Here is a 24845-nt window from a genome sequence, read left to right as displayed (position 1 = left end):
ACACATACACAGAGAAGGTCCTTCAATACAGTGAAGCCAGAAAAACCAGTTAAAAAAAAAAATCTCCACGGCACTAGTGAGCAGGGAGCCCTGGAAAGTTCTCAGGCTACCACTGACTTGAAAAGGACTCTAAGAAGTTCAGAAGACATCAGGTTTGGGCCTGGCGGGAAGCAGGGCTGGAAACACAGCAGGTCCACAGACGTGACTGAAACCAAGACGGCAGCAGGTGACTGGAGGGGAGGAAGGGCACGGACCTGTCGGGCTTGGGGAGCAGCCCCACACATGGCGGCTCCTAGGATGCAGCAAGACCGAAAAGCCCTGGTAGGCAGCTATTAAGGGAACGTTCTCATCAAACTCCTCTTCAGAGTTAATAGACCTGCAGTCACGAAATCCACCCCGGGAGCAGACAAGACTGGTCTGTTCTCCTTATCTCTCCAACAGGTCCTGAAGTTACGTGGGGAACAGCAGGAGCCCTGCGGCTATTTAAGAGGTGAGGCTCGTGTGAAGATCCGGCCTTGGGAGCAATTACTCCCACAGGGCTAGAGAAAGGCACATTCCACATGGGAAGTGCAATTTAGGGCCTGGTCACCGGTTCTTTCTTCAACACCCAGTGTTTACACAGTGCCTCGGATTTAGCAAAGTGCCCCTGCACACACAGCTGCAAACAGCTTGCTTTTCTCCCCTAGCCGGGACTGTTCTGAAGGTTAATCCCTGCTAAGGCTTTTATCATCTGGAGGCACAAGCGCTACCTCTGGATCCTGGGGCTTCATTTGCAAACACGAAATGGAAGCTTTTTTGGCCTGAGGCTTCCAAGTACCTTTTTAAAAGTGAGGCGCACTCCTCAGCTTTAATGAGATGACTTGCTGATGGTGCTGACAAGACTGCCTCGCATGGAGAAAAGGCAGAATGTATGCACTAACTCCCCTCGGAGAGGGGTCTGCCACTGCCAAGTCGCCTCACATTGTTCTCTTTTCAAATCCTGACTCCCTAATTGATAGGAAACTGCAATCTCCTTCAACAGAGGAGAAACCTACAAAAAGCTTCAGAGTAGATTTTTAGCTTCCCTGCAAAAACCCCTTGGGCAGAGATGGAGGAGGAGGTGGTTGAAAGAGCTGGTTCAGTCACACCAGGGCTTCTCAATGCTGTGATTTTGCTCCCAGGAGACATGTGGCTCTGTCTGGAGATCTGTTTTTGGCTGTCTCGACTGGGTGAGGGCCTACGGGTGGAGGCCAGGGATGCCGCTGAACACCCACAATGCCCTGGCCAGCAATGCCACCAGCAGTGTTATGCCCTAAATGGCAACGGGACCGGGGAGAGAAAAAGACAATGGCTACCTTATAAAAGTAAAGCTCAAACAGTCTTTTCCTCAGGGGGTCTGGTGAGCTCAAACAAGAAGAGACAGAAGAGGCTGCAGAGACAGAAGAGGCTGCCACCTGTCACTTAAGGGACCACAAGCCTGAGCGGAGTCCATGGTCCTGCCCACAGGGAAATGAAGCACACCAACAATAAAGATGGCTGCTCACACACGCATCTCCACCGCTTTATTCTGTGTGGAGCCAAGGGTGATCAGAGGGATCACAGGCCCAAGTACAAGTATGGCCTGCCTAGCGCTCTGAGGGGGAGCCTCAAACCCAGACCTTGGTGGCTGCGATTACCATTATCTTTTTTTAATCAGAGTACAGTTGCTTTACAATGTTAAGTTTCTGCTGTACAACCAAGTGAATCAGCTATATACATATATATCCCCTCCCTCTTAGACCTCCCTTCTACTCCAACCGCATCCCATCCCTCTAGGTCATCACAGAGCACTGAGCCGAGCTCCCTATGCTACATACTATAGTTACCAGTAGCTACCTATTTTACACGTGGTAGTGTATTTATGCCAAACCTAATCTCCCAATTCACCCCACCCTCCCCTCCCCCACTGTGTCCACAGGTCCGTTTTCTATGTCTGAGTCTCTATTCCTGCCCTGGAACTAGGTTCATCTGTCCTATTTTTCTAGATTCCACATGTTAATACATGCGCTAATATACAATACTGGTTTTTGTCTTTCTGACTTATTCACTCTGTATGACAGACTCTAGGTCCATCCACATCTCTGATTGTGACTGGACATTAAACTATGTTCGGAGAATGCCTCCCTGACACACACAGACACACCCACTCTTGATTTAAATCTGCCAAATGGATCAATTTGGGATGCAGAGGCTGCGGGGGAAGGTGTTTCGATTTATTCTGATTTGTGCTAGAAGCATTTCAAGAAGATCGGCCCTTCACCTGCTTCCCTGCCAATGAAACACATGAGACACATGCTGCCTGGCCTGAGTACCCCAGTGCCAGGGTGGGCGGTGCGAAGGCCAGATCACTCACACCACTGCATACCTGGCTCGACAGAGGCGACTGTATGTTTAACTTGCCATTCTTGGGAATGTCTATTCTGTAGCCGAGAGGAAGGAAGGCGTTGAAGCCGACAATGAGGTCAGGGTGTTCATGGAAGAGCTGCGACACTCGTCGGATGACGCCAGGAGTATCAATGCTGGAACAAAGAAGACCAGGAGTGGGCAGGAGCGTCTTAGGGTGCAGACTGGGAACCAAGCTGACTTCTGACTCTCTTAACTGTCTCAGGACACAGGCTGCTCAACAGACAACGAAGCACCCTAAACTGTGTTCCGTGTGACTCTGCAGATGGTGGTCCACCACCAAGGCAGCCAGGCCTGGGCGCCCTCTATCTTCCCGGCAAAACCCCATGCAACAGGCACACAGCACAGCTCCCCAAAAAACCGCAAGCACGTGCGCTGGGCTCTGAAAATGTCAGGAGAGCCAGCTGCACACCCTGAGCTCCAAGAAGTGACAGGAGGCCAAGTCCTCTAAATGGAGAGATAAACTCACTTCATACGAATTAGCGATCTGCTGTGACACAGGAATTGTTCCCAGCAACTGACGGTGATGCATAAATGTCAAAGGCCCTCCAAGTATGGAGACTGCGTAACAGCTCAAGGAGAGGAGACGGGGTTCTCCCTCAGGGCTGCAGTCAGGGCCAAGGTCTTAGCATCTGGCTTGTGGAAGGAAACCAGGTGAGTTCTGCCGTTATTGCTTCCTCAGTGGGGAAAGCAGCACAGTGTGGATGTGATACTCACGAATCTAAATCAGAAGGGATGGAGTCCTGGTCCTGTCTCTGCTCCTAACATGAATCTGGGTGAACCCCTGGCCCACTCTAAGTCTCAGCAAGCCCCCTGTCAAACAAGACAGGGGATCGGGAGGTCCCCGAAATATCTCTAACCCCCCCTGATTCTGTGCCTATGAAAACAGCTAATGTGTTTTAAATGCCTTCTAAGTGCTAGGTTCCTTATTAAGCATTTTATTTCCCAAGTAGGCCTGGGATGAGGGTGAGGCAACAGTGCCAAAACATTCCTTAATCAGGATAAGTAACATTTTCACGTAGTGCTGGGTGGGGGGTGGGAATCTAAATTTTAAAAAATCCCCGACGAACAAAATTTATCTTTAAAAAACCCAACATTCTGAGTAAAGACAGGATCCCACCCTGTGCTTGCTTGACTGCCTCACTCACCTCACCCCATCCCTGCCCTCCTTCCAGGAATCCCCACAATAGCTCCACAAGGAAGGTACCCTTTCGTCCCTTTTTTTGGAAGAAGGAAGTGAGGCTCCGAGAAGTCACAACCCGAGCAAGGTCACCCTGTTGAGGGGCAGCGGGGGTTGGGGGCTCCCACACCGCTCAGGCCCACTGCGGCCCAGGGCGTCCCCCTGGGCAGGGGCTCCGCAGGTACCTCTGGCTCTTGAACTCCTTCATGATTTCCAGGAAGCCATTGTAAGTGGCAGGATCGCTGCCGAAGCGGATCTTCACCTGGTCCAGGTAGGTGAGGGCGTCTTCCACCTGCGGGGAGGGGGAGGGTCCCGGTGGGCCGCGGTCGGCGCAGAAGGGGACGGGGCCGGGGGACCCTGGCGGGAGGGGGACAGGCCGGGCTCCGAGGGGCGGAGGCTGGGAGTCGCGGGTCCGGGGCCCAGCGGAGCGGAGGCCGACGCAGGGCCAGGGTCGGGCGGGGCCCTGGTAGGGGGCGCCAACCTCCGGGGACTGGACGACGGGGTTCCCCATGGAGGGCTGGGGCACCACTCACGTGCACCGGCAGTTTCTCGTGGCCCCCGGAGCCCGAGCGACCCCAGCGGGCGCCGCTCAGCCCCCGGCCCGCAGGGCCGACGCCACCGCCGCCGCCAGCGTGCGCCATGTTGGAACTCGGAGCCGCGGCCCGCCCCGCCCCCCGCCGGAGGGTCGGCCGCGCATGCGCTGGCTCCGCCCTGGGGGCGTGGCCTGGCGGCGGCTGGGCCGGCAAAGCTCCTTGAGGGACTGGCTGTAGGATCTTACCCATAAAACTGAAATAGTGCTAACGCTTCAAGTACCTCCGGTGGGGAAACCAAGGCCTGCCCTCTGCTTTTGTCCGGCCCCACGAGTAAGGTGAGAATGCTTTTTACAATCTAAAAAGTTGGAAAAACTCCGATAGTGAAGATTATTCCGTGTCACGTGAAAGTTCTGTGAAATTCAAGTTTCAGTGTCTGTAAAATTAAGGTTTACTGGAACACTGGAATGCCCACTCGTTTACTGGGCACCTCTGGCTATTTTTGCGCCTCGACAGCGGAGTGAATAGCTTCTACAGGTGCTGAGATCTACACAGCCTGATATATTTACTGAAATAGTGTTCTGGACCCCTGCTTTCTAGGGTTGCTGTAACTAACAACTGGGGTATGGACACACAGCACCCGAATACAAGGCCCTGCAGCGAAGTTTTGCCAAAATGCTTTTAAAAATTTTTTATTAATTTACTTGCTGTCTTAATTGCAGCATGTAGGATCTTAGTTGTGGCATGCAAACTCTTAGCTGTGGCACATGGGATCTAACTCCCTGACCAGGGTTTGAACCCATGCCCACTGTGTTGTGAATGCAGAGTGTTAGCCCTTGAAACACCAGGGAAGTCCCTGCTAAACTGCTCTTGACTTAGTCCTGATCCTCCTCTCCTCACTTCTGTAGTCCTGTTCCCATCACTTCCCCACTGGACCAGTTTGGGAGCTTCTTAACCGGTTTTTCCAGTCCCAGTGCTGTCAAGAACTGAGATCATTCCACAACTGCTTCCAAATCTCCAAGGTCTTCCTATTTCTTATGAGTTAAATCTAAGCACCTACATGTAGCATTGAAGGCAATAAAAATCTGCCCCTTATGAACCTTTTCCTGCAGGATTTTCCACCCAAGTAAGCTGCCTTCTATCTGTGCAGAAACTCCTGTCAATGCCTGCTTAGCCTGGCCGCTCCCTGACCCCATGCATCAGCCGGAAGCCTTATTCTGTCTCTTCATTACACAAAAAGCACCCTATATATCCTGCAAAATACAACCCAAATATCCTCTCTCTCAAGAAACTACCCGACTTCTCCTCTGCCATCCCGCAGTCTCTTGTACATCATCTTCATTTGGTATCTCTATTTGTGAAGAGGTGCAAGAAAGTGGAGAATATATTGGCAACGAATGCATCATTTGCCAGGGAGTCAGGAGTAAAATTGGGACTTCTCTGGTGGTTCAGACGGTAAAGCATCTGCCTACAAAGAAGGAGACCCAGGTTTGATCCCTGGGTGGGGAAGGTTCCCTGGAGAAGGAAATGGCAACCCACTCCAGTACTCTTGCCTGGAAAATCCCATGGATGGAGGAGCCTGGTAGGCTACAGTCCATGAGGTTGCAAAGAGTCAGATATGACTGAGCAACTGCACTTTCCAGAAGTAGAATTGGACTTCCCAGGTAGTGCTAGTGGTAAAGAACCCGGCTGCCAACGCAGGAGACATAAGAGATGCAGAGTCGATCCCTGGGTAGGGAAGATCCCCTGGAGGAGGGCATGGCCACCCACTCCAGTATTCTTGCCTGGAGATCCCCATGGACAAAGCAGACTGGCAGGCTACAGTCCGTGGGGTCACAAAGAGCCAGACACGACTATAGGGACTTCCAGCAGCAGCAGTAGAATGGTTAGCAAAACTCACAAGGCTTTTACCCCCATAGTGTCATTAGTCTTTTAAGAAGGATTAAAAACCAATCACATGCACAAATGTAGAGTTTCAGCTCTGACAGATACTGCAAAGGGAAGTTTCAAGTGTAATAGTTGCTCTGTTCCAGTTACTCTACCATCTCCAGATTTAGAGGCTTACAGTGATAAGAACGTTTATTTTGTTCTCCAACGTGCAGTTTGTGCAGGCTTGGAAGCAATAGCTCATCCCTGGCCCCTCTGTGTCGGCTGGGTGGTTGGAAGGCTGAGGCTGGAATCCTCTGAAGGTTTACTCACTCACATGTCTCTCAGTTGCTTCTGGCTGTAGGTTGAGGCCAGTGGCTATTGCCAGAATGACCCACATGTGGCCTCCTCATATAACCTGAGCTTCCTCTCAGTATGGCAGCTAGGTTCCAAGCCCAATCACACAGAGAGGAACAACTGAGTCAGGTGGAAGCCTTGCAGCCTTTTCTGATCTACCTTTGCAAATCACACAGAATCAAAAGTCCCTCCCAAATTCAAGTGGCGAGCCGACAGACTCCAGAACCTGGGGAGTGGCCAGGTTCTGAAATAGCATGCATGATGATGCCTGTGTGCTCAGTCATGTCCTATTCTTTGCAGCCCCATGGACTGTAACCCACCAGCCTCCTCTGTCCGTGGAATTCTCCAGGCAAGAATACCAGAGTGAGTTGTCATTTCCTTCTCCAGGGGATCTTCCTGACTCAGGAGTCAAACCTGGATCTCCTGCATTGGCAGGGAGATTCTTTACCACTGAGCCAGCTGGGAAGCCCCAGGAATAGAATGGGGAAATAGGAAATATCGCCATGATATTTGGAAAATATCTTCTGCCACCAGACAGACTTAACCCAGTCAGGGGATGAGAAAGGCCTCCCAGAGGTAGTGATATTCTAGCTGTGTTCTAAATGATATGTAGGTGTTCACTGTGAAAATCAGAAGGAATGGCTGTGCAAAGGCCCTGTGGTGGGAATGAATGTGGCATATTTAAAGACCTTAAAGAAACCAATGTTCTTGGATTTCAGAGGAATGGGAGGGAGAGAGAAAGAGAGAGCAGGATAAGAGTAGAGGGAGGCCACTCTTTCTTATGAAATGAGTTAAGGCTTTTGGACTTGGGATTTAGTGCTGGTAGAAACTGCGTATGGGTTCTACACGAGGAACTGTTTCAGAAGCTTGGAAGTTGGAAGCAAATACTCTGACTATTCTGCAGGGAAGTGATTGGAGGGGAGCCAGGGAGGGTACAGGGAGGCTATTTCATTGTTTAGACAGGCAAAGGATGATGGTGGTTTAGACCAGGGTAGGAGAAGTGGAGGTGGAGAGAAAGTGGTGAAAGGGAGTGATATTTAGAAGGTGAAGCAGAGAGGACGTGGCACAGGGTGGATGTGGGGGTGAGGAGAAAGGAAGTTTGAGGATTCATAGCTCCTAGCCCACAAAGGTATTCTGCTCAGTTTCATTGCATTTCTGTCTGAACAGAAGCTAAGGCTGACTGAACCGCATTCTGAGGCTACCAGTCCTATCCACATCAGCACCTCCTGGGGGCAGTCCCTCCCCTGAGAATCAGTGGCACACGTGGGCTTCTGATAAGCCCCAGAGACCTTATACATTGCTCCCCCTCCCACAAGGATCACTTTAAGTTTTCTATTCTTTTAGTAGGTTTCTTAGGGTCAGAGGAAGCCCTCACTCAACTGGAGAACAGGCAACCACAAGTCAATGCCACCTTGGGCATGTGTGTGACTTCTGAAGGATGCATGAATATATGCATGTGTGTGTGTGTGTGTGTCTGTGTGTGTCTTCAATATGTAGGCATACATGTACATCTTTTCATTCCTATTTTTATAAAGCATACAAAGTTGCTAAGCTAATTTTTTTCTTTACTGTTCTCATCTACACAGATTAAATTGAAAACCTTATAGATAAACAACAAAGGCCTACTGTATAGCCCCTACTGTATTTCCCTACAGGGAAATATATTCAATCTATTATACGAAAATATAATGGAAAAGGATCTGAAAAATAATACATATATATACACATATATATATGAATCAATTTGCTGTATATACCTAAAACTATCACAGCATTTTAAATTGACTATACATCAATATAAAAAGTTAAAATGATTTTATATGAAAATAAAAAGTAGTTTTTAAAAAATTAGAAAAAAAGGAAAACCTTAGAGATGACAGTTTGGATAGACAGCTTGGATAAATTTGGGACACAAATTTCCTTATCATTTGTCTAATTTAATGACCTTAAAGTAAGGTTCTTAGGTAGGTCTTTTGTTGGACAGTATTTTGGCAAAATTAAGAAGATAAAAAATCCTGCATGTTTTGAACTAGCTAATTCTTCCCAGGTGGCAAACATTAGGATCAAACTCGCTGAAGTTGAGAATCACAGTTTGTAGCAGAATTTTACAAGCTGCTGGAGACCCTCCTGCCCTGGTGTGAACACCCTGCCTTGTCTTCCTTCCTGGAGTAAAGGTGGTCCTGGGAACATCATGGATGTCACACCTACAGTGTGTCTATGTCTACATGGTGAAGGTGAAGGGAATTCTCAGGAGTATTTAAGATTCCAAATGAAGTTGATTTTGAATTCATCAGAGAGCAGATTATGTAAGTAGACCTGACCTAATCAAGGGTACCCTTTATTTTTTAATTAAAAAATTTTTTTAAAGATTTTTTAAAATATTTGGGCCATTTTTAAAGTCTTGATTGAGTTTTTTACAATATTGCTTCTATTGTTTTATGATGTGATTTTTTTTCTTTTTTTGGCCATGAGTCACGTAGGATCTTAGTTTCCTGAATCAGGGATCACCCCCCTGCAATGGAAAGAGAAATCTTTTGTTGTTGTTGTTTTAGTTTATTTATTTATTTTAATTGGAGGATGATTGTCTTACAATATTGTGATGGTTTCTGCCATGCATCAGGATGAATCAGCCACAGGCATGCATGTGTCCCCCTCCACCGTCTTGAAGCCCCCTCCCCCTCCCTCCCCACCCCATCTCTCCAGGGTATCACAGAGCACTGCCCTTGGGTGCCCTGTGTCATACATGAAACTCGCACTAGTTATCTGTTTTACATATGGTAATGTAAATGTTTCAGTGCTATTCTCTCAAATCATCTCACCCTCTTCTTTTCCCACTGAGTCCAAAAGTCTGTTCTTTACATCTGTGTCTTGAAAGGAGAAGTCTTAACCACTGAACCACCAGGGAAGTCCCAGGGGGCACTCTTTAAGAGTCTGGAAGTCAGTCTTGAAGCAGCAAAGATGTGTGATTCTGTTGGCCTTGAAGGAGGAACCAGCCGCATCATGATCTGCCTATGGAAAGAGGCGGCCTCTGGGAGCCAAGAGCCACAGGCTACAGCTGCAAGGAGCTCAGCTCGAAAGGAGCATGGATCAGGGCTCTGAGGCTGTCCATGAGATCCCAGCCCCAGTGACAACTTGTAGGACCCCGGACAGAGAACCCGGCTACATTATGCCTAGATTCCTGATCCACAGACACTGTGAGAGAATAAAAGGCTGTTCTTTTCAGCAGCTAAGTTTGTGGTGATTTGTCACTTAGTGATAGCTCACTAATACCCTGTGAAGTAGTCTTGTCAAAACCGTTTACCGTGTGATGATGAGGTGTCAATGTAGGTTCTTCAAGTGTGACAAATAGACTGCTTTGGTGCGGCATCATGATAATGGAGGAAATGACACGTGTGTGGGTGGAGGGGGTATATGAGAAATCTGTGTGCCTTCCACTCAGTTTTGCTGTGAACCTAAACTGCTCCAAAAATAGTCTGTTTAAGAAAATATTTGCTCTAAATCTAATCAAGTCATTTAAGACTAGGGTTGCTGATTGTAAATATTATATATATATATATATATTTAAAATCTATTTGTTTGGCTGTACCAGGTCTTAGCTGTGGCATGTGGGATCTTTGACCGTTGTTGCAGCATGTAAACTGTTTAGTTGCTGCATGAGGGGTCTAGTTCCTTGACCAGGGATCAAACCCAGGCCCTCTGCATTGGGAACATGGAGCCTTAGCCACTGGATCACCATGGAAGTCCCAATATTTTATATTTTAAACAAATAAATAACCATATAATAAAAATATTATAAATGTTATATACAATATAAATATATATGTTTATTGCATGTCTGTATAATACACACAGTATTAAAGTATACAGTATAAATGAGTACATAGAGCCAGATTGTAAGTATATTTCTCTCTGGGTTCATACATTCTCTGTCACTGTAGCATGAAAACAGCCATAGGTAGTATGCTAATGAACAGGCATGGCTGTGTTTCAATAAAACTTTATTTACAAAAACAAACATGCAGACTGCGGCTTGCTGATTCCTGCTCTAGAGTATGAGACTAGAGACAAAGCAAACGAATGCAGCACAATGGGTGAACAAATCTTGATTGCATCCTAGTTTGAAGAAACAGCTAATTAGGAATTAACCTCCAAAATATACAAGCAGCTCCCGCAGCTCAACTCCAGAAAAATAAACGACCCACTCAAAAAATGGGCCAAAGAACTAAACAGACATTTCTCCAAAGAAGACACACAGATGGCTAACAAACACATGAAAAGATGCTCAGCATCCCTCATAATCAGAGAAATGCAAATCAAAACCACAATGAGGTACCATTTCACGCCAGTCAGAATGGCTGCGATCCAAAAGTCTACATGCAATAAATGCTGGAGAGGGTGTGGAGAAAAGGGAACCCTCTTACACTGTTGGTGGGAATGCAAACTAGTACAGCCACTGTGGAGAACAGTGTGGAGATTCCTCAAAAAACTGGAAATAGAACTGCCATATGATCTAGCAATCGCACTCCTGGGCATACACACTGAGGAAACCAGAATTGAAAGAAACACATGTACTCCAGTGTTCATTGCAGCACTGTTTATAATAGCCAGGACATGGAAGCAACCTAGAGGTCCATCTGCAGACGAATGGATAAGAAAGCTGTGGTACATTTACACAATGGAGTATTATTCAGCAATTAAAAAGAATGCATTTGAATCAGTTCTAATGAGGTGGATGAAACTGGAGCCTATTATACAGAGTGAAGTAAGCCAGAAAGAAAAACACCAATACAGTATACTAACGCATATATATGGAATTTAGAAAGATGGTAACGATAACCGTGTATCAGTTCAGTTCAGTTCAGTTCAGTCGCTCAGTCACATCCGACTCTTCGCGATCCCATGAATCACAGCACGCCAGGCCTCCCTGTCCATCACCAACTCCCGGAGTTCACTCAAACTCATGTCCATCGAGTTGGTGATGCCATCCAGCCATCTCAGCAAAAGAGACACAGGTGTATAGAACAGTCTTTTGGACTCTGTGGGAGAGGTGAGGGTGGGATGTTTTGGGAGAATGGCATTGAAACATGTATATTATCATATGTGAAACAAATCACCAGTCCAGGTTCGACGCATGATACATGATGCTCGGGGCTGGTGCACGGGGATGACCGGAGGGAGGATAAGGGGAGGAGGGAGGTGGGGGGGGGGTCCAAGAAGGGGAACACATGTATACCCAGGGCAGATTCATGTCAATGTATGGCAAAACCAATATAATATTGTAAACTAATTAGCCTCCAATAAAAAAAAATAATAATTTTTTAAAAAAGGAATGTCTTAGCACTAATTAGAAAAATTAGGAATGCCTGTTTTTGGAGAAGGCAATGGCAACCCACTCCAATACTCCTGCCTGGAAAATCCCATGGATGGAGGAGCCTGGTAGGCTGCAGTCCATGGGGTCACGAAGAGTCGGATACGACTGAGCGACTTCACTTTCACTTTTCACTTTCACGCTTTGGAGAAGGAAATGGCAACCCACTCCAGTGTTCTTGCCTTGAGAATCCCAGGGACGGGGGAGCCTGGTGGGCTGCCGTCTATGGGGTCTCACAGAGTCGGGCACGACTGAAGTGACTCAGCAGCAGCATTGTTAGTTTGGGCAGGTGTGTGCAGTTATGTAGGAGAATGACCTTGTTCCTTATAGATGCCTCCTTACATAAGCACTGAAGTGTCTTGATAGCACCAGGGCCAGAAATAGGGTGAGGAGTCTGTTCAAGTACAGGATCAGAAACCAGTTTTATTGAAAAGGTTGGTATTTTGTTCAACATGCATTTTTATTCATTGTGATTTAAAAGTGAGGGGAACTGAATGTCTGTTTTGATGGTTGACTATTTTGGGTGCCTCTTTAACTTTGTGTCTGAGTGCTCCCTCCACTCTTCTCACCCTAGTCCCAGCGTCACTTTGAATTGGTTTAGCAGGAGATTGGCAGCAATAGGGCGATCAGGGAATCTCAATAAATACATGTTCATTGTCCTCAATATTGCAACTTTGCTGTGGGTTTGAATGTTTTCACATAGAGTTAAGCAAATGAAAAAAAAAAATTCTCTAGACTTTAAAGTTAAAAATTTTAAATTAACTAAACCCTGCCCAGGGACTTGCCTGGAAGTCCAGTGGCTAAGATTTGGCACTCCCAATGAAGAGGGCCCAGGTTCAATCCATGGTCAGGGAATTAGATCCCACATGCTGCAACTAAGAATTCTCATGTCATAACTAAAGCTCCTGCATGTCACAAGTAAGACCTGGCAGAACACAATAAATAACTATTTTAAAAATAAATTTAAAAAATACCCCCCCTCAAACTTATAGGTACAGAAAGCAGATTGGTGTCTGCCAGAGGCAGGGGGTAAGGTTGGGTGAAATGGGTGAAGTTGGTCAAAAGGTATAGCTCTAGGGGGCAGGAAATGGGGGATTAAGAGCTGTTTAGGTGACCAGATGTCCCAATTTGCCAGTGACTGAAGAGTTATCATAACATGGAGCTTTTGCTTTTAAGTGGCATCAGTTCAGTTCAGTCAGTCATGTCCGACTCTTTGCGACCCCATGGACTACAGCACGCCCAGCCTCCCAGTCCATCGCCAGTGCCTGGAGTTTACTCTAACTCTTGTCCATTGAGTTGGTGATGGCATCCAACCATCTCATCCTCTGCCATCCCCTTCTCCTCCTGCCTCCAATCTTTCCCAGCATCAGGGTCTTTTCCAAGGAGTCAGTTCTTTGCATCAGGTGGCCAAAGTATTGGAGTTTCAGCTTCAACATCAGTCCTTCCAATGAATATTTAGGACCGATTTCCTTTAGGATGGACTGGTTGGATCTCCTTGCAGTCCAAGGGACCCTCAAGAGTCTTCTCCAACACCACTGTTCAAAAGCGTCAATTCTTCGGCAGTCAGCTTTCTTTATAGTTCAACTCTCACATCCATACATGACTACTGGAAAATCTTGTATACAGAGTCACCATGATCACCCTACTTCTGATTTTTACCTTATAGCCTCTGTTCTATTTGATTTGCTTGCCATGATAATGTATTATTATTTGTGTAACCACCTAATAAGGAAGCTGATTTCTCACCAAAAAAACTTATGATAAATAAGTCCTGGAAGTGTCATGTACAATCTGGTAATTATAGTTAATAATACTGTATTGTATATTTGCTGGGATCAGAATTGCCAAGACAAATATCAATAACCTCAGATATGCAGATGACACCACGCTTATGGCAGAAAGAAAAGAAGAACTAAAGAGCCTCTTGATGAAAGTGAAAGAGAAGAGTGAAAAAGTTGGCTTAAAACTCAACATGCAGAAAACTAAGATCATGGCATCTGGTCCCATCATTTCATGGCAGATAGATGGGGAAACAGTGACAGACTTTATTTTGGGGGGCTCCAAAATCACTGCTGATGGTCATTGCAGCCATGAAATTAAAACGCTTGCTCCTTGGAAGAAAAGTTATGACCAACCTAGACAGCATATTAAAAAGCAGAGACATTACTTTGCCAACAAAGGTCTGTCTAGTCAAAGCTATGGTTTTTCCAGTAGTCATGTATGGGTGTAAGAGTTGGACTATAAAGAAAGCTGAGTGCTGAAGAATTGATGCTTTTGAACTGTGGTGTTGAAGAAGACTCTTGAGAGTCCCTTGGACAGCAAGGAGATCCAACCAGTCCATCCTCAAGGAAATCAGTCCTGAATATTCATTGGAAGGACTGATGCTGAAGTTGAAACTCCAATACTTCGGCCATCTAATGTGAAGAACTGACTCCTTTGAAAAGACCCTGATGCTGGGAAAAATTGGAGGCAGAAGGAGAAGGGGACGACAGAGGATGAGATGGTTGGATAGCATCAATGGACATGAGTTTGAGTAAACTCCCAGAGTTGGTGATGGACAGGGAGGCCCGGGTGTGCTGCAGTCCATGGGGTCGCAGAGAGTCAGACATGACTGAGCGACTGAACTGAACTGAATTGTATATTTGAAAGTTGCTAGGACAATAGGTCTTAAAAGCTCTTATCAAGAAAAGAATGAAAATAATGTCATTTGCAGCAACATAGATGAACCTAGAGATTATCATACTAAGTGAAGTAAGCCAGACAGAAAAAAGACAAATATATGATATTGCTTATATGGGAAACCTAGAAAAATGATACCAATGAACTTATGTACAAAACAGAAATTTGCCCACAGTTTGGCATTTGCATATATGTACTACTATTAATATGTATATAAAATAGATAACCAACAAGGACCTACTGTATAGCACAGGAAACTAAACTCAGTATTTTATAATATTCTGTAAGGGAAACAAATCTGAAAAAGAATACACACACACATATATATATTTTCCCATAACATCCCAAACGAACCTTTTGGCTAACCCACTTTATATAACTGAATCACTTTGCTGTATACCTGAAATTAAGACACTATTGTAAATCAGCTATGTGTGTGTGTGTGTGTGTGTGTGTAGTCACTCAGTCGTGTCTGACTCTGCAATTCCATGGACTGTAGCCCACCAGGTTCCTCTTTTCTTGGCATTTTTCCAGGCAAGAATACTGGAATGGGTTGCCATTTCCTCCTCTGGGGATCTTCCCGTCCCAGAGATCACACCTCCTGCATCTCCTGCATTGACGGGTGGATTCTTTACCCCTGATCCACCTGGGAAGCCCAGTGTTGAATATTAACTATACTTCTCGTGATCATTTCATAATATATACAAATAACAAATCATTATGTTGTACACCTGAAACTAATACAATGTTATATGTCACGTTTCATTTTTAAAAGGACTCTCTAGAATTTAATATAAATTAATCCCTGCTGTAACTAGAGGAGCTATATATTCCAACTGTCCTGGGATAGCCAGCTTACTGTAGTTGTCCTAGAGTAATTGTTTGGATCACTCCCTTTCACTCTCAAAAAGTGTTTCAGTTTGGATAGTATGTCAGTACAGTCCTGTTGGCACAATGACCATGCTCTCAGCCTGGCTCCACCACAGCTGGGGAACCTCAAGCAAGTCACTCCGCTACCAAGCACTGTGCTTGTCAAACATTCATAGCAACCGAACACTTTCTTAAATGAAGACTCTCTACAGAAATATCACGGTAAGCAATAATTCAAAGTAGGATTTTATTAGTAAAAAAATTCTTTCCTATAGTCAAATTAGTTTTTACATATGAAGCAATTGATTCTCACTGAGGCTGTTGAGATGGACACTCATATTTTAAACCAGAAGTTGTAGCTAAATCTTATTTATGCATTGGGTAAAACCCCGATTCACAGAGACATGGTGCAAAGAGTAGCTTTTATTTTTTTTTCAAGGGCTCCCCTCCCCTCTAAGTTAAATGGAGATGGCAGGAGAATCCTATGTTAGCTATTCCTATGTTAGTTAGTTACTTAAAAACCGCTACCCAATGTGTATTTTTAAATTACAGTTATAAAATATTTTTAAATGGAATTTGATGCTAAGTAACATTTGCATGGGAAATGGATGGAAGGACAGTGGAAATAGTGTCAGACTTTATTTTTTTGGGCTCCAAAATCACTGATTGCAGCCATGAAATTAAAAGACGCTTACTCCTTGGAAGGAAAGTTATGACCAACCTTGATAGTATATTAAAAAGCAGAGACATTACTTTGCCAACAAATGTCCGTCTAGTCAAGGCTATGATTTTTCCCGTGGTCATGTATGGATGTGAGAGTTAGACTGTGAAGAAAGCTGATCACCGAAGAATTGATGCTTTTGAACTGTGGTGTTGGAGAAGACTCTTGAGAGTCCCTTGTACTGCAAGGAGATCTAACCAGTCCATTCTAAAGGAGATCAATCCTGGGTGTTCATTGGAAGGACTGATGCTAAAGCTGAAACTCCAATACTTTGGCCAACTCTTCATGTGACGAGTTGACTCACTGGAAAAGACTCTGATGCTGGGAAAGGTTGGGGGCGGGAGAAGAAGGGGACGACCGAGAATGAGATGGCTGGATGGCATCACCGACTCTGTAGACATGAGTTTGAGTGAACTCCGGGAGTTGGTGATGGACAGGGAGGCCTGGCGTGCTGTGATTCATGGGGTTGCGGAGAGTCGGACACGACTGAGCGACTGAACTGAACTGAACTGAACTGAACATTTGCAGAACTGTCAAAGCCCTCTTCGGGAACACGAGTTTTAAAAATGGCTGCATGAGACCATTGGTCAGGTCACATCCAGCTCAAGAGCCTCTATTTCTAAGGCTGTTTTTTTCTGTCTGGAATTCAGTTGGAAGTGGGGGAGAAGTAGAGGATGGAATAACACCTTGAAGGTTTGTACTGTGCTATCCTTACAGCAAAAGCCCCAGAAGCAAGTGGGGGCTTTTAGAAGGCTGCAGGCAAAAAAAGAAAAAGCGATTTAAGTGGAGCAGAAACTGACAGTCAGACTTTTGAACTTGCACAAGGCAGAGATGGTCCAAAAGCATGGTAGGAAGATGTTGGCAGCTTTATCCATTTGCTTCCAAGAGCCTCCAGTTTTTAAGATAAAAAGCATCTCTAGCCTCAGAGTTTGAGAGCCAAGGAGTATAGATGGAAGAATGATAACAAGTTTACTGTTTTAATGCCAAGTTGGGTCATGATAAACTAGAGACATGAGGCAAGTATGCCTATAAGTGCAAATTTGAACCAATTGCCAACTTGGTTAAAATGAGGACATTTCCCATAAAAATCCAGATTTCTGGCTTTACTTATGATAACAGGAAGCTCTGGCAGCAGTGGACTGCTCTCCCCAGGGCCATTCTGGGGTAGAGTCAAGGTTCTCGTGTCTCGTGCCAAGACACAGCAATGCCCTCCACATTTGCATTGTCACCATCATAATCTGCTGGTCACTCCCGTGCACAGCAATCATCTTGATTATTTGTTGGTCCCTGTGGGCATTTGAATGAACCACCCATGGAATTGATGGTTGTGCTTCTGGGTCTAAAATTAGAGTGAAGTGGTCCCAACAAAAAATTGGAACAGGAAGGCTCTGGATTCTAATTTCTCAGAGTTCTCTCACACCTCAGGCTCATGATCTTGAGCAAATCACAGCTAACTCTGCAAGGCTGTTTCCTTATCTGTAAAATGGAAGCAGAAATTCCTGCCCTCTCTGAAGTATGGGTTGTGATAAGGATCACACCATAGCACCTGGTGCTATATAAAGTTTATAGCTTTATAAACTATAAAGCTCTGTGGTCCATGTTTGTGGTTTGGTTTGTCTCATATCCATCCATCCATCCCCATCTTGACCAGCACCCCAGTTACCCTGGGGAGGGAGTAGCCTCTCCCCTTCTCAGTCTACAGAGTTGGGTGGTGTTGACTCCAACCTCAGTCTGGATGGACGTGGGGTCAGGACCGCCAAGCAGAGTGCTGCATTTTCCTCAAAGATAGCTTTGTGTTCTGGTATGGTTGTATGAACTAATTGGGGCTAACAGATTTAGAACCAGGACTTTGGTTCAAACTGTTGGAAAGAGACCTTCTTTTCTGCTGAACTTGGCTGTCATGATGCTAATCTGGGGTTGGACTTGAGAATAGAGCTGAGGAGAGAAAAAAATGGAAAGATGGTAGGAAACAAGGTCTGAGTCACATAATTGGAGGCTTCGAGTCCAGATATATATCAACACATAATTTTTTTTTTTTGCTTCAGTTGGACTGAATGGGACTAACTCATTTGGTGCCATAGCGGGGGTTTACACCAGCAGGCAGACTTGTGAGCGTTTGTTTGATTTGGATTCATTTCCCTGGGCACTCTCTGATCTCAAGTCCTGGAGTGCTCCTGCAGCAGCTTCCAGCTCTTCTCTCTGCCTGGATTTGACCATCCACACTGCTTTCTTGAAGTTCTTGAGAGGGTCCTGTTGTGAGATTCTTGATGAAGGGCACTGAAAACGCTCACGGATGAGATAGCCATGTCTGGAGGGGGCAATGAAGCCATTGGAGGTTGGTATGATTCTGTTCACCACGGCATGGACAAACTGGACAGCCAAGAGTGTGCCTGTAGGGGGAAGTGGAGAGATGGGTACAGATGATAAAAGTGCAGCCACAGAGATCCAATCTCACACATTTGAGAGTTAGCTGCAAGGGGTCAAATTTCTTCTATCCCCCTTACTGGCTTAGGCATGATAGCAAAATTCACAGTCCCTCTTGCTTCATCCACAATATGGGAATGATAACTGAGCCTACCTGCTGAGGGGAATTCTGAAGATTTGAAGATGTTATGCATGTCAAGTGTCAAGTATCAGTTTCATCCCAGAGTGAATTCAGTCAATATTATTATTGGAGAAGGAGTGGGAAGAGAGGTTGTGAACCTGTGCAGGATGGGCTTTTAAGGCCACAGTCCACAGACCTTAGCTTCTGAGCCATCTGTGACATTTTGCCAGGCATCTTTATTACACTGTATTAGAATACAGTATATTCAATTGCAATGTTAGAGTATAACTATTCAATTATACTGATTCAATTACAGTGTTTTCAGTTATAATGTATTTGATTACAGTATATTCAACTCTATCTGCTATTCATTCAGCCGCTTACTTGCTTTATGACCTTGGGAAAATTCTTTAATCACTCTGAACTTCAGCTTCTTCATTTGTCAAATGGGGATAGCAATAACTCCTACCCCTCCCTGCCAGTGTTATAAGGTTTCCTTTCTCTATAGGAGAATGTGGCGAAGGTAACCTTGGGGAGCAGGTAGACCAGCTTCAAACCACAGCCCATCCCATCTCTCAGAGCCTCAAATTTTATAAAAGGCAGGTGTGTACTGAGATAATGAAGTGACTTAGTGACAGTATCCAGTACACAAGAAATGTTAACTTCTGTTAATATGTCCTTAGTGTGATGTTAAACAGAATGAGAAATGCGGAGTTTTCAAAGTGGTTGATCTTAAACAAGGTTCCCCAAACATTTACAGGGCCTGAGGAAAGAGAATGAATGAAGGTCAACATCCTGTAAGATACAATATGTAAACACTGTAAATCAGCTAATAAACTATTGTATTAAATGAAATATATTCTATCCTTCTACATTGGTTGATGTACCTTTGGAACACCTGGAAGGTCAGGTTTGGGTTGAGGATTCTCAGGCTCTTCAGTTCCATGTCCGAATATAACGGCGTGGGAGACCACAACTGTCTGTGACTTTCCCCTTCTCTTCCCACATCCAGTTCCATCCTATATCCCTAGGGGGCCTCAGATACATAGATGTGAATCCCCACCCAGCTCACACATCCAGACTCCATGCACGCCATTCCACAATCACCCTCACAGCCTGGGGGTGTGCACACTCAAGGCATAGCCCACTTTCACAAGGATAGACCTTGGAAAGAGGCCCAGAGAGGCCCTAAAGAGGGCTCCTGGGGAAGGTGGGGAGAGTGTTCTGGAGTTCCAGGTTCCCAGAGCATGGGTTCTAGAAGAAGTATAGCTCCAGTCGGACCTGTTCCCTGAGGCAGCAGATACCTACCCCCCAAGCAGATGGACCCAATGAGAGGAGAGGTCAGAGCAGAGACCTCTAATGGCAAGGATCCAGAACAGGGTCTTTTGTCTCCAGATCTAAGCTCAGTCCTACCCTCAAAGCAAAATGACTCACCATCCAGCACACTCCAGACAATTATGGAGCGATCTTTCAAGCCTGCGTAGACATACTTGTCATCCTTGGAGAAGCAAGCACATTGGACTCCTATACAGTAAGAATTCTGTAGAAAAAGGCAATGTGATCTTGATTTCAGACTGAAAGACACCTAGGAGTCCAGCCCCAAGGCACTTGTATAAGAAGCCAGACTTGTAAACACCTCTTGGGAGATGCATGTGTGCTAAGTCGCTTCAGTCATCTCCAACTCTTTGCAACCCCATGGACAGTAGCCCACCAGGCTCCTCTGTCCGTGGGACTCTCCAGGCAAGAATACTGGAGTGGGTTGCCATGCCCTCCTCCAGGGGATCTTCCTGAACCAGTGATTGAACCTGCGTCTCTTAGGCAGGTTCTTTACCACTAGCAACACCCGGGAAGCTCCTTCTTGGGAGATGGATCAAGTTAAAACCTGGAGAGATGCATAGCGTCGATATTCCTTGGCCCAAAATACATCTTCAAAGAGATTGGTTTGAGAGAATTAGTGACATTTTGCATTGGAGAACAGGAATTATAGGATTTAATTTCTTAAATGATCTTGGTTATACAAGCATTAACTCCAATTGTATTTAATTAAAAACTACATGCTAAATGAAGTTAGGAATCCTAGAACAGAAAAAGGGAACTCACTGAAAAACTTATGATCCTGGACTTCCTTGGTGACACAGTGGGTGGGAATCCACCTGCCAATGTAGGGGACGCAGGTTCAATCCCTGGTCCGGGAAGATTCTACATGCTATGGAGCCCCTAAACCTGTGTGCCACAACTACTGAGCCTGCATGCTGCAACTACTGAAGCCCGTGTGTTTAGAGCCTGTGCTCTGCAACAACAGAAGCCGCAGAAATGAGAAGCCTGGGCATCTCAAAGGAGAGTAGCGCCATTCATTGCAACTAGAGAAAGCCCACACAAAGCAATGAAGACCCAGTGCAGCCAAAAATTAATTAAGAATTTTAAAGATACAAATAAAAAAAACCCAACAACATATGACCCCAATGAAGTTGATAGCTAATAATATTGTTCCCATGCTACTTTCTTAGTTTTGACAAACATACTCTAGTTATGTAAGATGTTAATATCTGGGGAGGCTGGGCGAGGAGCAGGTAAATGGGAACCTTCAAACTATCTTTACAACTTAATCTGTAAACCTAAAATTATTCCAAAATTAAGTTTATTTTTTTAAAAAGAAAAAGCTAGGTGTATTTAACTGCTGTGGTAATAGTTCCCAACTCAACAAGGCAAAAGATTACTTATATCTCTCTCAAGGCTATTACTTATAGCCTTATAATGACTTCATAAAAATAAGTCGGGGGATGAAGGCATTTTGAGATAAAACTGCATATATTCTGTTCTCTTAGTTACAAGATTGTCTCCCTTAGTTTATTAGCAATGCTTATATCTTGCAACCTCAGGTACTATCTTTGTTCCCCATCTGAGAAAACTGGAATAATAGCACAACCTTACAAGATTGTTTTGAGGAATAAATTATAAAATGGTATTTTAATATGTATATTTGGACTGCAAGCAGATCAAACCAGTCAATCCTAAAGGAAATCAACCTTGAATATTCATTAGAAGGACTGATACTGAAGCTGAAGCTCCAATACTTTGGCCACCTGATGTGAAGACCTGACTCATGGAAAAGACCCTGATGCTGGGAAAGATTGGAGCCAGAGGAGAAGGAGATGGCAGAGGATGAGACGGTTAGATAGCATCGCCAACTCAATGAACATGAATTTGAGCAAACTCTGGGAAATAGTGAAGGACAGAGGAGCCTGGCAGGCTGCAGTCCATGGGGGTCACAAAGAGTCGGCAGTAGTGACTGAACAATTTGGCATAATATATAACTCTCATATTGATACAAAATTTATAATAACTTCTTAAGAGATGGATGTGAAAACTCTTAAACACTTTGTATGGAAAGGAGTCATCAGTTTCCCTCCTCGGAGCCTTCGCAGTTGCTATTCTTTCTGCCTAAAATGCTATTCCACCACACTTACCTGACTTTCTTAATAGTAGCCCTTCCCACGCTCTACCTCTTTTTCTTGCCCTATTTTTCTCCAAAGGTCTTGTTGCACTCCAAACATCATGTATAGGCTGCTTTGTTTTTATCTCACAAACATTTAATGGTCAGAAGCTCTCCTAGGGACAGGTACCACCTCAGTGAACAAAACACATAAAAATCCTGCCCTCGCGGAGTTCACAGTGTCTCCCCAACTAGAACGTGGCTCCAAGAGGTGGGACACTGTCTGCTATGGTCACAGCGCCTTCCTCGGCACTAGAAAGAGCCCTGGCATGGCTCATACAATCAAAACCTTTGGGTGAAAGGAAGGCCAGACAGGATCGGGGTGAGACGAGTGAGGCAGGACTGTGCCAGTGCAGGATTTGATCCTGTCTTTATTCTTACATTTTGACTGTGCTGTGTGACATGTGGGGTCTTAGATCCCTGACCAGCATCGAACCCGGGTGCCCTGCACTGGAAGCTCGGAGTCTTAACCACTGGACTGCCTCCAAAGTTCCAATCCTGTCTTTATTTTAAGTGTTGATATTTTGGGCTTCGCTGGTGGCTCATTGGTAAAGAATCCGCCTGCCAATGCAGGAGACACAGCTCTGATCCCTGGTCTGGGAAGATCCCACATGCCATGGAGCAACTAAGCCTTTGCATCACAGCTATTGAGCCTGTGCTGAAGAGCCCAGGAGCCACAACTACAGAAGCCTCCATGCCCTAGAGCCCATGATTTGCAACAAGAGAAGCCACCAAAATAAGCCTGAGCACTTCAGCTGGAGAGTAGCCCATACTCGCTGCAACCAGAGAAAAGCCTATGCAGCAATGAAGACCCAGCACAGTCAAAAATAAATACATAAATAAAATGTTTGAAAATAAATAAATGTTGGTATTTTATTTTGTGTGTATTTTTTGCATTTATTTTGAATTTTTAAACATTGAACTAAACCATTATTTCTCTGGATGGTCAAGTTTTTTGGCATCCCCTAAAACTCTCCTCTGGAGGCCAGGACCTCTCTCACTTGACTCATACTAGTTCCAACCCTGATTGGCCACACATGGTGTACCCTTAATAAATGCTGCCCATCATCCATATTCTAATGCCAGGACGTGCACGTGGTGTGGCAGGCTACCCACCGTGTAGGTCATCTCGAATTTCCACTTGCACACCTGCAGGTCCCAGAGACACAGCAGGGCTTCCTCGGACCCGCTGACTGCCAGCTGCTCTTTGTGACTGACCTCCACACAGGTGACTCGGCTCCCGTGGGCCTCCAGAGGGAACACCTTGGAATTCACACACTCGTAAAGGAAGAGGTCGCCGTTGATCATGCCATAGATGACCCGATAGTCAGCCAGAACAGCCACACTGGCTATGGTGTCAGGCAGTTGGGTATAGAAGGTGTATATTGGCCCATCGATGACTGGGCAGGGGTCCCCCGGGCTGATGTCCAGCACCAGGACAGTGCTGTCATAGGCAATGGCCAGGTGGCCCTCATCCTTACTAAGAGCCATGCAGTTGACGGCTTTCCGGGCTTCTGGAGGAGGGATACACATCACGTCTTGTCTGGAATTCAGGGGGAACACCAGGACAATCCCCGAAACGAGGCCAGTGAAAAGGAGATTGGCCTGCTCGGCGACCTCCAGACACCTGACCTCGTTGGAGGTGTCCAGAGCATCTTGCTCCGCACCTGTCATAGAGAGAAGACCGCATCAAGAATGGATCACAGGGACACTGGTTCCCATCTTTTAAGGATTAAAAAAAATGCTTTTGTTACCCTTCAACTTCGCTATTGCCAGTCTCCCTGCTTTCACTCCTGCCCACCAATCATCCAAGCTTTAAAATATGACATCTCAACATCTCACTGCCCTGCCTCAGACCCTCTGAAGATTTCTCAGCACCAATATACATGCCTTTCTCTGGTCTTCAGAACCTCTCATCCCCAATATTTCCTTTTGCCACCCTCTGTAAAGGGTAAGAGAGTAAATATTTTTGCCCCGTATGCTCTCTACTGTCACCACTTAACTCTGCTGGCACAGCCCTAAAGCGGCCACAAACTACATGGAAACAAATGTGTGTTTGGATTGGCCCTTGGGCTGTGGTTTACTGACTCCTGTCTCCTTGACCACCACTGCTCTGTTTCTTCACATCCACTCTCCCCCATGACTAGCAGGCAAGCACCTCAACATTTGCAACTTCATCTGTCTTGCTCACTGTTAACTCCAGAGTTTGGCCCCAAGACTAGCACGAAACCAATGTCTGTCCAACCCAGACACGAACTTGAGAGTGAGTTTCTTTTCTCATTTTAAGATTAGCCAGGCAGAATATTGAAGGCAGAAGAAGAAAAGGACCACAGAGGATGAGACGGTTGGATGGCATCACCGATTCAATGGACATGACTTGGTGACTGAACAACAACAGGAATTTCTATACCTCCATCTACCCAGTGGGGATTGAGTAGATATTACTGCTGACGTGCCTAGATCCCCTAGTCAGTTCACCCAGATCCAAGACCTCATGGCTGTTGAGTGAAGGAAGCACCTCATTTAGAAATGCCTGGGGGCTGGGCCCACCACCTAGGATGGCCAGTGACTGCCTGATATGGGAGTAAAAAGGCTGGTCCCTTTGATTCAAGATGGGACAACCGTGAAGTGCAATTCATGTTCCTGGGCTCCTTGTGGAGTCAGGCTGAGACCAGCTCCGTGTTCAGTGCTGCTCCCACCCAGCCCGCTTCCTCTCCTGGGAGTTCTCCTCTGTGTACCTCTTGTGCAAATATCCCCATCAGGAATCCTGCCTCCAGGGAAGCCTCAACTAAAACAGGAATTGACAATCAAATGA

The 24845-nt window shown here is 45.5% G+C and overlaps 2 protein-coding genes and 1 long non-coding RNA gene across 7 annotated transcripts in view; 1 reads left to right on the top strand and 2 right to left on the bottom strand.

Moving 5' to 3' along the window:
• SIN3B (SIN3 transcription regulator family member B) overlaps positions 1-4264 on the bottom strand; it is a 48435-nt gene extending 44171 nt beyond the window's left edge. For all 3 annotated transcript variants that reach the window (XM_088839143.1, XM_088839144.1, XM_055429228.2), the window contains exons 1-3: positions 4135-4264; positions 3787-3893; positions 2384-2537 (exon numbers count right to left, since the gene is read on the bottom strand). In XM_088839143.1, the coding sequence (XP_088695269.1) occupies positions 2384-2537; positions 3787-3893; positions 4135-4242 (369 nt within the window). In that variant the 5' untranslated portion in view covers positions 4243-4264. The remainder of the gene's footprint in view (positions 1-2383; positions 2538-3786; positions 3894-4134) is intronic.
• A 75-nt stretch (positions 4265-4339) lies between these two features.
• On the top strand, positions 4340-24543 carry LOC129559095 (uncharacterized). Of its 3 annotated transcripts, XR_008686469.2 has the most exons (4): positions 4347-4469; positions 6655-6717; positions 8402-8660; positions 9230-9579. It is a non-coding gene; the product is annotated as an uncharacterized LOC129559095 (long non-coding RNA). The 3 variants fall into 3 exon arrangements; XR_008686470.2 differs by lacking the exons at positions 6655-6717; positions 9230-9579 and adding an exon at positions 22604-24543 and having other exon boundaries at positions 4340-4469; XR_008686468.2 differs by lacking the exon at positions 6655-6717 and having other exon boundaries at positions 4340-4469.
• Positions 17990-24845, bottom strand: part of NWD1 (NACHT and WD repeat domain containing 1) — an 84208-nt gene continuing 77352 nt past the window's right edge. Inside the window, exons 17-19 of the mRNA XM_088839142.1 lie at positions 23147-23697; positions 19972-20077; positions 17990-18382 (exon numbers count right to left, since the gene is read on the bottom strand). Of these exons, the coding sequence (XP_088695268.1) occupies positions 18081-18382; positions 19972-20077; positions 23147-23697 (959 nt within the window). The 3' untranslated portion in view covers positions 17990-18080. The remainder of the gene's footprint in view (positions 18383-19971; positions 20078-23146; positions 23698-24845) is intronic.

This window comes from Moschus berezovskii, chromosome 8, assembly GCF_049115385.1.
Source record: "Moschus berezovskii isolate FMDL1 chromosome 8, NW_MosBer_1.0, whole genome shotgun sequence".
NCBI classification, from domain to species: Eukaryota; Metazoa; Chordata; class Mammalia; order Artiodactyla; family Moschidae; genus Moschus; species Moschus berezovskii.
Note: the sequence above shows the minus strand (reverse complement) of the source record. Positions and strands in the feature narration are given on the sequence as shown.